Below are 11,981 nucleotides of genomic sequence, written 5' to 3'. Positions count from 1 at the left end.
GCCAAAAAACAAAATCATCCATCATCCCTAGAGCCAAAGGAATGTTGAGGATACTTGTGCATCAATTGGCCAAAACAGATCATTAATTAGCTGTTCATCCCAAGCTCTATTATCCGCATCAATGAGTTCCGACACCTTGGTAATTACAATGTTCGCCCTTGGTGTCATGACTTTCCAAGTGGGGCTGCTTGGTACCCAAGAATCCTCCCATATATTTATTTGAGACTCATCTCCTACTCTCCATATATGACCTCTTTTGAAGGTCTGAATACCACTCCAAATGCTCTGTCAGGTGTCAGAGCTGCCCTTCTTTAAGCTGCACGTAAGGAGGTTGCCCTCTGAAAAATATTTTGCTCTTGATATTCTGGCACATAACGAATCTGGCTCACTCAAGAGCCTTAAAATTCACAGCTTGTTTGTTGAGGCAAGGAAAGAATTCACAGCTGGGAGGACGGAAATGTTGACGGCCTCGGTCAGTTCTTCTTCCGCTCTGCCACACTTCGTTGAAAAAAAAGGAAAAAAAGATAGCAGCCCACGACAACAGGTGGAGCAACGCACGCAGCCCATATAACCCATAAAACACAAAAAAGCCCATGCCGGATGAACACAAATGCAAACCTGGCCCACCAAGGGACAAACACAAACGCCAGACAACTGACACAAACACCACCGCAGAGTTTCTCTTCTCTCTAAAAAAAACACCACTGCAGAGCGCAAGACAAACATTTGCTTTTTTTTTGCAAGTATCTGGCAGCAATTAATCATGTGGTGACGTTTTTTTTTTTGAATTTTTAACCGCCCCCTCCCCATTAATTTTCTGCCTAGTCTTCCTGTTGCTCTTTTTCACATTTGTGATGCCGATTCTTTGAAAACCAGTGTTTAATCTATGGTAATTTGTTTGATCCAAAATTGCCAATGGCAGTCAGTGTTTAATCTAGGGTAATTTTCATCTCAGGGCGTAGGGCTATTATCCATCCGGTGACCTGGACATGAGTAAAATCATGATGTCACCTTCATCGCCCACGATTTGGCTAAATTTCAACATTTTCAACATTGGTAAAATCATGATGTCACCTTCATCGCCCACGATTTGGCTAAATTGCCAATGACCCTTATTTGATTTGGCTAAATTTCAACATTTTCAATCAACTCATTTCAACCATAAAGGAGAAAGAAGACTAACCGGTAACCATAAATTTCAACCAACTTTTATTTGGTCAAACTTTATCATTTTTCATAACATCTCGACTTGAAGCACACTCTAAGCGTACCTCCGTGTCGTCAACACATATTTTGCCACCAAATGGGATTCTATGCTCTAAATCCGACACAGGAAAAACTTCCGATTCACATGGCAGAGAAAGAGTAAATCATGTTTAAACACATGGCATTATTTCAGTTTACCATATGAATACTGTACTGTTTTCCCTGCAACAATATTACAGCCGTGAAACAAAACAAGGTCTCATAAGATTTCTTTACTCAAAAAAAGTCGACTAGCTGGCTGGAGATTCAAGTAACCCTTTCCCCAGAGATTATAGCCGCAGAAAGAAAAGAAGGATATGTGAGGCAACCCTGAACCCTGAGCTATTGACCTACTCATCAGCCGTCCAAGGGCAGCTCACCACAATCCACAATTCGACAGGGCTGCTTGGGAATATCGGACCTGCTGGTTTCTTGCGATTCAAGCTCCCTCACAACGTCCATGCCCTCCAACACATGTCCAAACACAACATGACGGTCGTCCAACCATGGTGTCTGAGAAAAGCATTCCATTATTTTGAGTCAGAATAAGCACAAAGAAAATCTCAACGTAAAGGTTCTTGCGGATAAAACAAACAGGGAAATTCTTCAATTGGCTGGGGATAATTTATTCCTCATAAGTTATCCTATCCAATCTAATCTCCTGCGTTTTGTCTTGTTTATACATTGATAAACGCACTACAAATCTACCATCCCAAGTGGTTATTAAGTTATACTATCACTGGCTGGGAATCGCCGCCGAGCATACAAGTGCCCAGGCTAAGGGGGGCCGGTCGCTAACTCTGCTCACCATCTTGCAAAATTGGCGGCGGCGCAATGGCTGCATCTTCAACAGCACAAATCTGGATTGCAATCCCTTGGCCGAAAGTATCTAGCCGGATGTGGAACAGTGTGCAAGCTAGCCGACCGCAAGGTGCTGAGGAGGCTGCTGTTTCACACGACATCCTCCTGGCCTGCCATAGGCAGCAGTAATAGTAGGGCTTTGGTCTCATTTTGCCTTATTTTCGCTTCCTTTCCTCATTTTTGGCAGTTTTTAGGCTTCGCTAGCTTAATTTCTTTTTCAAGAAAACGCAAATGGCCTTTGCATTTCATTGCATTGGAAAGATAGGGAATTTAGAGCAACTTCAACGGGCCGACCCAAACGGACGGCGCTTTTGTCCGCTTTTTGTCCGTTTGGGTCGGCCCGGCGGACACAAACGTCCGGCGCTGTGTTTGGGTCGGCGCGAGCGCCCAACGCTAGCCCGACCCATTTTGTCGGCGTGCCAATTTTTTTTTAACATGCATTTAATTAAACATAAAAGCCGGCCACGGAGGCCGGCGAAAGTCCACATTATGTTAATTAACATTAAAAAACTAAAAACTAGACGACACGCAGCCCTAGGCGTCCTCGTCGGCGTCTGCGTCGGGGCCGGTGAGGTCGATCAGCATCGGCGCAGGTCCGGACCAGGGGAACGCCGTGTTCCAGAGGGCGGCGATGTCGGGCTGCACCGCCGCTCCCTCGGCCTGGCGCGCCTCCTCTTCGGCCTCACGCTCGAGCATCTGCAGGCGCTCGCCCTCCCGGCGCTCCTCGGCCAGCCGAACGCGGCGCCAGTGGTCGAGGTAGGCCGCCTCCTGCTTCTCCGTCGCCCCGAGCCAGATCGGCGGAGCGCTGACCCACTCGTGCACTACTCCGGTCCAGGAGTAGCGCTCGAGGGGGGCCGGCTCATCCGGCTCGGCTTTGGGCACCGGTGATCCAGTGACGGGGGGCTCGACAGCGGCCACTAGGGGCGTCGACGCAGCAGGTGTGGGCTCGGCTGTTGGCGGCCCATCCGCATTTGGCCCAACAGCAGTCGTGGGAGGAGGGGGGACCCCAACTTCAGAGGAGGGCTCGGGCGCGGGCAGGATGGCGAGGGAGGCGGCAACGAGGACGCCTCTTCCCGCCGAAACCGTCGCGGCGCGATCGTGGGGCTGCGGTGGCTGGTCAGCGGAGATTCCTGGGCCCGCCCGGGCGACAGGAGCGGGCGGGATGCCACTTTGCCCCGGCAAGGCGGCAGGCGATCCTGGCTCTCCTGAACAAACTGGCGCAACGGGCTGCAGTCTGGGACCTGGCCCAAAAGGGCAAGATCCCGACACGGCGTTGGATCAGCAGCGGCAGGGGTGGGACCGGCGGAATCATCCTCGGGATCATGGGGGGAGTCGGTGTTCGTCAGCTGGCCTCGGCACAACCGTCGTGGCGTCGTCAGCGGGCTCGACGGCCGCATGCGTCAGGCCTGCTTCCAAAGCCTGCCTTTGCGGGGCCCTTCTTTTCCCTCTTTTTCCTCTTTTGGCTCGGTGACGAGAACGAACGGGGCCCAACTGACCCGGCCATGACAACATGCCATCCCGCGTCGGCAAGGTGGGCAGCACCGCCACTGCCGCCGCCGGCCGGGGCCAGGAGGTTGCCGTGTTCGTCCCGTCGGCCTGTCCTGAGCGGTCGACGGCGTGCCAGGCGAACGCGTCCATGGCCATGCCGTCGGCCCAGCCGTCCGACGCAGCGTTAGTCTGCCTGCGCTTCCGACCATGGCGCCGCGCCCGACCAGGTCCGGAGCCCTGGCCATGCCCATTGCCGGCGCCATCGCAGCCGGGGTTGTCGTTATTGGCCTGGGCACCGGGAGGGGGCGCTCCGAGCGGGGTCGCACGTACGAGCGTGATGGAGATGGGATACGTGAGCGTCCTGACCACCGGCGCCTCCGAGGGCACACGAGACGGCAGGAGCTCGACGATCTCCAGGATGGCGGCGCGGCGGACGTCGGCAGGGTCATGCACACGGCCGGATAGGCGGAGACGACCAGGTCCGCGCGAGAGCGCGTGCGGGGATGTAACCTCTTGATCCAGCAGCTCTCCTCGAGGACGTGCTCGGCGGTGGAAAGATGCCAGGCTTGGGCGGGAATGCCACGAAGCTCGAGCTCGACGCGGTGTTCGAACACGCCGGCGCCGGCATGCGCGAGCTTGCACCATGGTCGTAGTGACAGCGCGAAGCGCGGCGAGCTGATGAAATGCTCGCTGAGCCAGCGCATGGTGTCCAAGGTGGAGAAGAGGATGAGGAAGTCTTCGGGGTGGTGCTCGTGGACGGTGAAATCGCCTTCGGATAGCTCGAGGGAGCGGTAGAGCAGTTCGGCCACCTCGGCCGCGATCACCCGCGGCCTGTTGCCGGTGATGGAGGCCACCATTGCACGGCCAAGGACCCGCTCAACCTCCTCCATCTCCGTGGATTGCGCCATGATGACACGCACGGGCACGTCGGGCCGCGGCGGGGGAGCCGGGGCCAGCTGGGGAAGCGCAGGTGGTGCCGGGGGTGGGTGCGCGGCGGCGCACTGGGGGCGGGCCGTCCCTGCTTGGGGCATCACGAGGAGGCCGCGCGTCGCCGTGGCGCCGGTAGTCGCAGTCACGGGATTCGTGGCCAGAGGTGAGGCAGCGCCTGCACCAGACGTCGTTGGTGCAGTCCCTCACCCGGTGGTGGTGGTCGAGGCAGCGAAAACACAGCCCAGCAATCTCCTCCGGTGACGAGCTGCGGCGGCGGGGAGGCGAGGAACTGGGGGTGCCGTCCTAGCGCGGGCGGCGGTGGCGGTTCCTGTGTCGCGGCTGTGGAACCCATCAGCGTCGAGCACAGCTCCGCCTGAGACGCGGTGGACTTCCGAGCGGGGTCCAAGGCGTTGCCTGGCGGGCACGCGGGCAACCAGCGCGGCGCGGCCAAGGGCCCCAGGTGCCGGCGAGGCAGCAGTGGCCGGCGGGGTGAGGGCGGCGTCCCTGTACGAGCGCGCCGAGGACTCGCTCTCCGAGCTAAGCCCGCGGTCACCGGAGGACACGCGCTCGCCGGAGAGGGTCGCCCGACGGTCGACAAGGGCAGCACCAGGTGATTCCATGGCAGAGGGTGGGGGGGGGGGGGGGCTGGGAGGCGGCCGGCCGGCGGGGGCGTCGGCGGCAGGCAGCGGGGGCTTGGAGGAGCTAGAGGGTGGGAGCGGAGCTAGGTGGGAGTGGAGCCATCCTGTGGTTACTCGGAAAGAGGGCCAGTACAATCTGTCCTTTCCCATTACTCGCTAGCTTAATTTCCCATTCTCTTCTTTTCGACTTTGGCAGGTTTATCATTTAAGCTTTGTACCATCTTGGCGTTCTTCTTCTAATACAAAATGGCACACATCTTGGTGCGTGTAAGAGAATTGTTTTTGAAAATGGCATGGCGATGACATGTAAAATGTCATGAATGGGAGAACCTATACAGCTGTAATATGGAATGTGCCTTTTTCACCACATATTGTGGGAAACTTAAAGAAATGTGGAAGGTGCACTTTTCAACAGCTCTAACAGCTATAAAGAATCAAGTAGTAACCTAAAATGAAGTTCTGAAAACAATAAGATGATGAAATATTAGGACGTGTACAATGATGCTGTGCCACATATGATAAATGATGAGGTGGAGGAACGAGAAATCAGAAAAAAGGGATTGTCTTCTCTTAATTAAGAGATTATCTCTTAGGAACAATATCTCTGACAACATATTTAGTTACTATAGAGATAAGCACTGGCGGAGCTACGTGTAACAAAAATAGGCCAAGGCCCGCCCAGCCAGTAGCAAATGCAGTGGAGAATTCAGAGTAGACTGAGCTGTGAAAGAAAAAATAGTGGATTTCCTTTGTATTGGCCCGCCCACCTTTGATAGTGTAGCAGCTCCACCACTGGAGATAAGACTAAGAGATAACCATTATACATCATAGTTTTTGTTTTCATTTCTAGATTACGTGGCAGATTTAAGATAGGGCGGTTTTATTAACCATTGTACATGCCCTTACACACTTTGGACTACTGCAATGATTGTGACTTTATGCCTCTCTGCTGAAGACACACTATTTTAGAAACAAGAATTCAAGTATCGTCAATTGTTACTTTGGGTGTAAGTGTTTTTGTGGGCACAAACAATCTTACAAAGAAATTTAGGGAGCGGATTGAAGGATTAAAGTTTTCTGTCAGGATCAGGAATCTAAACCACATCCTACTCCTTTTCTGGTATACAAAAGGGAGTAATGGTTTTTGTGAAGCTAATTTGTTAGTGGGGTATTACAACACTGATTTCAGTTCTGTCAATACAGAAAAATACCCCCATTTTCAAGTGTCTGAACTTGGAAGTAATACCTAGGGCTAGTAAATAAATCTCAATGGTATTGATCGAACACAAAATAGGGATAGAAATGTACCCCTCTGTTCATAATTTGCAGATACTTTCGAACACTAAAGCCTTTACTTATTACTACCATATATGACTCTGAAAGCGAAGAGTTTGGCAAATAGCGACCTAAAAATGATCCTACCATATTGAATATTAAGGATTTCTTACCTTCACAGTGCAAATGAAAAACTGACTTCCATTTGTGTCAGGGCCAGCGTTGGCCATGCTTAGTACACCAGGACCAACATGCTTTACTGAAAAAGGGGTAAGAAATAGAAACTTTCAATTTAACTACTACTGAACTAAAACTGAACCTATTGCAGGCAAAAAATTCAATACACAACTCTATGCAAATCAATGAAGCTTCAGTCCATAAATCAGAAGTGCGGCGAAAAGGCCAAGGTTATAAAGTGGAAAGTTCATTCAAAGATAATGTGCAGTATAAAACCACTTACATGTAAAATTTTCATCATCAAAGCATTCACCATAAATACTTCTCCCACCAGTACCCTGCGGTCACCAAAAAATCCTTAGCACCTAACAAGTGAAAAAGTCTGTTACCTTGTCACAGAAACAAGTTTGCTGATAAATAAGTCACTGAACTCCAAACCTAGATTATGATGAACTTCACTTGTCTTTCATAAGGTGCTTTTCGACCCACTTTAACATTTATTTTGTACACTATCTTAGCATTGCAGTGCTTCCCAGAACTAAGAAAGTTGCCAGACTTTCCCTAGATGCATCCATAACAGAAATACTACTATTTTGAAATTAAACATGTTCTCTTCCAAACTTATATACTCAACACATTATCGTCTATCTTTCTTTTTTTGTGTGTTTAAGCAATTTGATTGTTCAAATTTCATCCTTGCCCTTGGTAGTTTCTCAACACATGTAACTCATGAAAGGATAAAAATGAAGAATCTTGGCCTGGTAAACTGTTGTGTGATAGATTTGTCACTTAGCTTATCATAGGAAAGGGACATAAAAGTGAAGAGGTGAGGAGTAGCAATAGGAAAAATGAATTGCATTAGGAAAGGCTGTGTTGCAGAACTGCTTAGCCTAGCAGCACAACCCTTGTATTGCTCTCCCACAACCCTGTTCTCACAGTTTAGGCTGCTCCCATTCGCACGCCGCTGCTGCGGGAATCGATTTTGCTTTCTTTCCTCTGGTTACTAAGATGTTTAAGTTCGCCAGGTTGTCTCTTGCCTGCTCATGGACTTAGCAGACGGTTTAAAAGGTTGACCTATTTGAGAATCTCTGGATCTATGCTTATTTCCAACTCCCTGGAGCATTTCGTTGCTTGATATGCCCTTACTCGTCTCTGGGTGCCTTGGTATACACTGCAAGCTTTTCCTCTTTTGAACCTCGCCTTTAACTTAAGGCTGTGCCATCCTAAGGTGATACGAACGTCCATGAGTGTGAAATCATAGATCGAACTGCCGAATCGGCGAATTCAGTGTTATGATAGTATCCGCTAAGTTCACGGGTTGGAGATAAGTGGACTCGAAACAGCTAACAGCCACCGCAGGGTAAACCACCGCCTCTCAGGTCTCCCCGATGGGTTCTACCAGAGGCACAATACTAGGCAGCCACTGTGGCTACTAGCCAGTATTCATCTAACTTTCATAAATATTGGATGAGCCATACAGTCATAGTACGACGCCCCTTCAACATATTATATTGGCATAAATATAAATTAACACATTTAAGAACCCATCTTAACTAACTAGAGAATATCATAAATCAATAGCTGAAGTGGTACTGCATGATACCACAGACTCCAGGGGATGTATAGACTCAGTGTGCTGAAGAGGATAGGACCTAGTACATTCACTTAATCCAAATATCAGTAAACTTGTAGGCAGCTGGTACAATAACTGGCAACTCTTCTGCTAAAATAACTCTATTATGCCATCTTTTTCATGGGCGGTACTTGTTGAAGACTTAAATCACTCCCTTGGGTGAAAAGTACTAGTTTCTGCAATGGCATTGATCGGGATCCTCTATTTCCCCCATCCATTTTATTAGTTGACTTGGTGAAATAGAAGTAGAATGCACCCAAATTCATAATTCCAAAGGGTCATTTCTGCAGACCTGAAGAATATAAAATCTACATTACAGACATCTGTGCACCCTGTAAGTGAATGGACATATGCTGCACAAACACCATCTGAAACAAAGCTCACAATTTGATTGTACTGGAATGTATGGTGTACAGGGAGGAGTGCAGAATAAAGTGAGCTGACTAGTTATCAGGGAACACAGTACTTACATTGTTGTTCTGGAAATCACCGCCCTGAATCATGAAATCCTTGATAATTCGGTGGAAGGAGCAGCCCTTGTATCCATAACCTTTGTCTCCTGCCCCAATAAAAAAGAGAGCAACAATATCTGAGTCCAGATATATACTACTCAGCACATTTACTGACACTAGCAACTCCTACGAATTTGTTGTCGACGTTAAATAGTGAGGACCGAGGATTGCTAATTAAAACTTTGGAACCTTGGTCTTTATAGACTGGGCATCATTAATAGATGTCTTTTATCTGAAAAAATAGCGTGCTATACCAGTGCACAAGGCGCGGAAGTTATCAACAGTCCTAGGGACGACCTCGCCGAAGAGTCCAATTACCACCTTGCCTGCGCGTTCCCCGCCGATCTCGACGTCAAAGAAGCATTTGCTCGTCACCTTAGCCTGGAGATCCAAGTCACCCTGCAGAAGCAGCAACAGGACAAGGCAAATTACAAGCTAGATCTCCGCGTCTGCGACTGTGGTCGCGCCCATCATCGACAGGGAATGACCCTGGTTGCTCACTTGGCGGCTGAGACAGTGTGGTTGTAGTAGGGAAGTTCTGAGTAATCGATTCATCTTTGATGTCAGTAGATTTCTGGTACATGTGGTTGTTTTCCCTCTATCTTAATGAAACGACGCGCAATGCTCTTGCGCGTTCCGGAAAAATAAAGGACCAGTGGGGCAACTCCAACGCTGAACATCAAAACAGACACCTCAAATGTCCACGGACACGTCCAGACATGTCAACGGACAGCGATTGTGGAGCCGGTCATCCAAATCGTATGCATCAAATAGCATCAAATGCGTACAACAGGATGGGCCAGGCGGACCTAGAGGAGAAAACACATTGGTTGTGAGGACATGTGGTCCAACTGACAATGGGCAAGCGGACTATCCGGACTTCCCCCAAATCTCCCCAGGTTGGGTTCAGGTTTTTGATAATTCGGACGTCCGGATGTTTGATGCATGGCGTTGGAGGGAAAAAAGTGTCCGGACCTCTTGGTCCGGACATTTTGGGAAGGAGTTGCCCTGATCGGACATACTGTGCGCCGGTTCTCAGGGAGCTGAGTGCGAGGACGCAGAATCCATCGCAATGGTGAGCGCTGTACGAAGAACTTAGAGAGATTTTCCAAACGTATAGGGCTCCTTTGATACAAAGGAATTTGAAAGGATTTTTACAGGATTTGGATCCTTAGGATTTTTTCCTGTGATGGTCGTTTGATTTGTAGGATTGGAATCATTAGGATTTTTTTCACAGGATTCATTTGTACTATAGGCCTCTTTGATTCACAGGATTTTCAAAATGCAGGAACAGGAAAAATGTAGGAATAGAGTGTCAGGTCCTCTTATATCCTATGGGATTTGCAGAAGTGTGTCATATCCTCTTGTATCCCATGGGATAGTGTTTAGAACAGGAACTGCATATCCCATAGGATATAAGAGAACATGACACTATTCCTACATTTTTTCCTGTTCCTGCATTTTGAAAATCCTGCGACTCAAAGAGGCCCTTAACATACAGAAAGCTGATAGAGAGCAACGTTGCCACCCACCTCATTTGGTTTGGAGGATTTTCGTAGGAATAACATAGGAACACGGATTCCGGAGGAAAATTTCCTATATATGCATTCGGTTTGTAGGAAATGCGTACAGGAATTTCGTAGAAATACTACTCATTTCTTGTGTTTTTGGAGGAAACTATAGGCCTCCTTTGGTTTGTAGGAATTTCATAGGATTTCTAGAGGATAGGATTCTTATAGGATTTTTTCCTTTAGAGCCCTTTGGTTCATAGGAATGGATTCCTATTCCTACATAGGATTGGTTCCTATCCTCCACATTTCATAGGAAAATAAAAATGAGCCTAGACTCAATGGAAAAATTCCTTTGGTGTCAACCAAATGACATCTTGTTTCCTATTCCTACTCATAGGATTTGAGATACATGTCATCTCATTTCCTACAAGATTCCTATTCCTACGATAATCCTATCCTATGAACCAAAAGAGGCCTACACGTCCACTCAAAGCTCATTTTACGTGTAGGAACGAGGCAAGTCGATTCCTTAGGATGGCAAGTGTCATCCTATCAAATTCCTATACTACTCCTAATTCCTACATTTTGATTTCCTCCAAAAGCCCTCAGACGGCAGCCCAAGCCAAGAATGTCAACCATGTAACCGCATGTGATTGTAATCGAGAATGGATATACTAAGCTCTCGCTTTCACCTCAAAATAAACAGAACAATGAACATTCAAACCCCCAGAATGAGTAGCGAGCACAGAACTGCCAGGTGGGGGGAGGCGCGCGTACCTCGGCAGCCGCCGCGCGGACGACGAAGGCGGCGGCAGGGGCGCGGCGCGCACCGAGTCTGACCGCACCCGCGGAGCTGGAGCGGAGGGAGCAGTCAACGCGTCCCCTAGTGCTGCTGCGGCCAAGGACGACGCATCGGCGCGGCGCCGGCGTGAGTGCGGAGGGGTTGGACACGGCCGGCCTGCACGCCATGTCAGGGTTGGTTGCTAGTACTGGGATTATCAGATTTTTTTTTTCTTATTGATGAGAGCACTTGGATTATCAGATAGAATTCGATCAACGGGGATTGGGATAAGGAGGACAAGACAGGGCGCACGAGGCATTTCCAGAGCGGACGCCTATTTCACAGTTTTTTTTAAGAAAACAACACGCTTTATTACTCAATGTTTAGGGGAATACTAGCAAAAAACCCATAGTTATAGTTTTCTTGTCAAGAAAGGCAAACAAAATCCATCAGAAGACGTTAACTTGCCATGCAATTGTATGTTTGTGTATCTTGTCGGCAGAAGGTCTTAGCAACTGTCAAGTTTGGCAACTAAGCAGTGCCGAGTAATTTACTTCATAATTATGCACTCTGACAAGTAGCAACAGCAAGGTATTCCAGCGTTATTCCCTTTCGAATATAACGTTGTCGCCATCCCTTCCATCCGTCCTCTGATCTCTCTGTCCCTGGTGATCAACATTATTAGAATTCAGAATAGGACCAACAGTTTCTTACTTTACGAAACCTGCAGAAACCATCGAGCGACCAGCGGCACACCCACACACGCACACAAGCGGATTCCATCGCCATCAATTTTCTTGAATGGATAGATAGATAGTACACTACATTATTCAATACTAAAAAGTATTAGTGGTCTTCCGCTCTTCCTTATTGAAGCCTTGTCTGAAGTACATCTAGCCCCCATCAACTCAAAGGAAAACAAAAGAAGAA

At 48.7% G+C, this 11,981-nt stretch overlaps 1 protein-coding gene across 1 annotated transcript; it reads right to left on the bottom strand.

Annotated features, from left to right (window-relative positions):
- Window positions 1-1,373: 1,373 nt before the first annotated feature.
- Window positions 1,374-11,358, bottom strand: LOC123060766 (peptidyl-prolyl cis-trans isomerase). Its single transcript, XM_044483601.1, has 6 exons — window positions 11,048-11,358; window positions 9,014-9,158; window positions 8,718-8,806; window positions 6,898-6,952; window positions 6,611-6,696; window positions 1,374-1,758 (listed from the first exon to the last, which is right to left on the bottom strand). The coding sequence occupies exons 1-6, from the start codon at window positions 11,237-11,239 to the stop codon at window positions 1,603-1,605; spliced, it is 723 nt and encodes a 240-aa protein (XP_044339536.1). The 5' UTR covers window positions 11,240-11,358; the 3' UTR covers window positions 1,374-1,602.
- Between the last annotated feature and the right edge of the window lie 623 nt (window positions 11,359-11,981).

Source organism: Triticum aestivum, chromosome 3A, assembly GCF_018294505.1.
Source record: "Triticum aestivum cultivar Chinese Spring chromosome 3A, IWGSC CS RefSeq v2.1, whole genome shotgun sequence".
Lineage (NCBI taxonomy): Eukaryota > Viridiplantae > Streptophyta > Magnoliopsida > Poales > Poaceae > Triticum > Triticum aestivum.
Note: the sequence above shows the minus strand (reverse complement) of the source record. Positions and strands in the feature narration are given on the sequence as shown.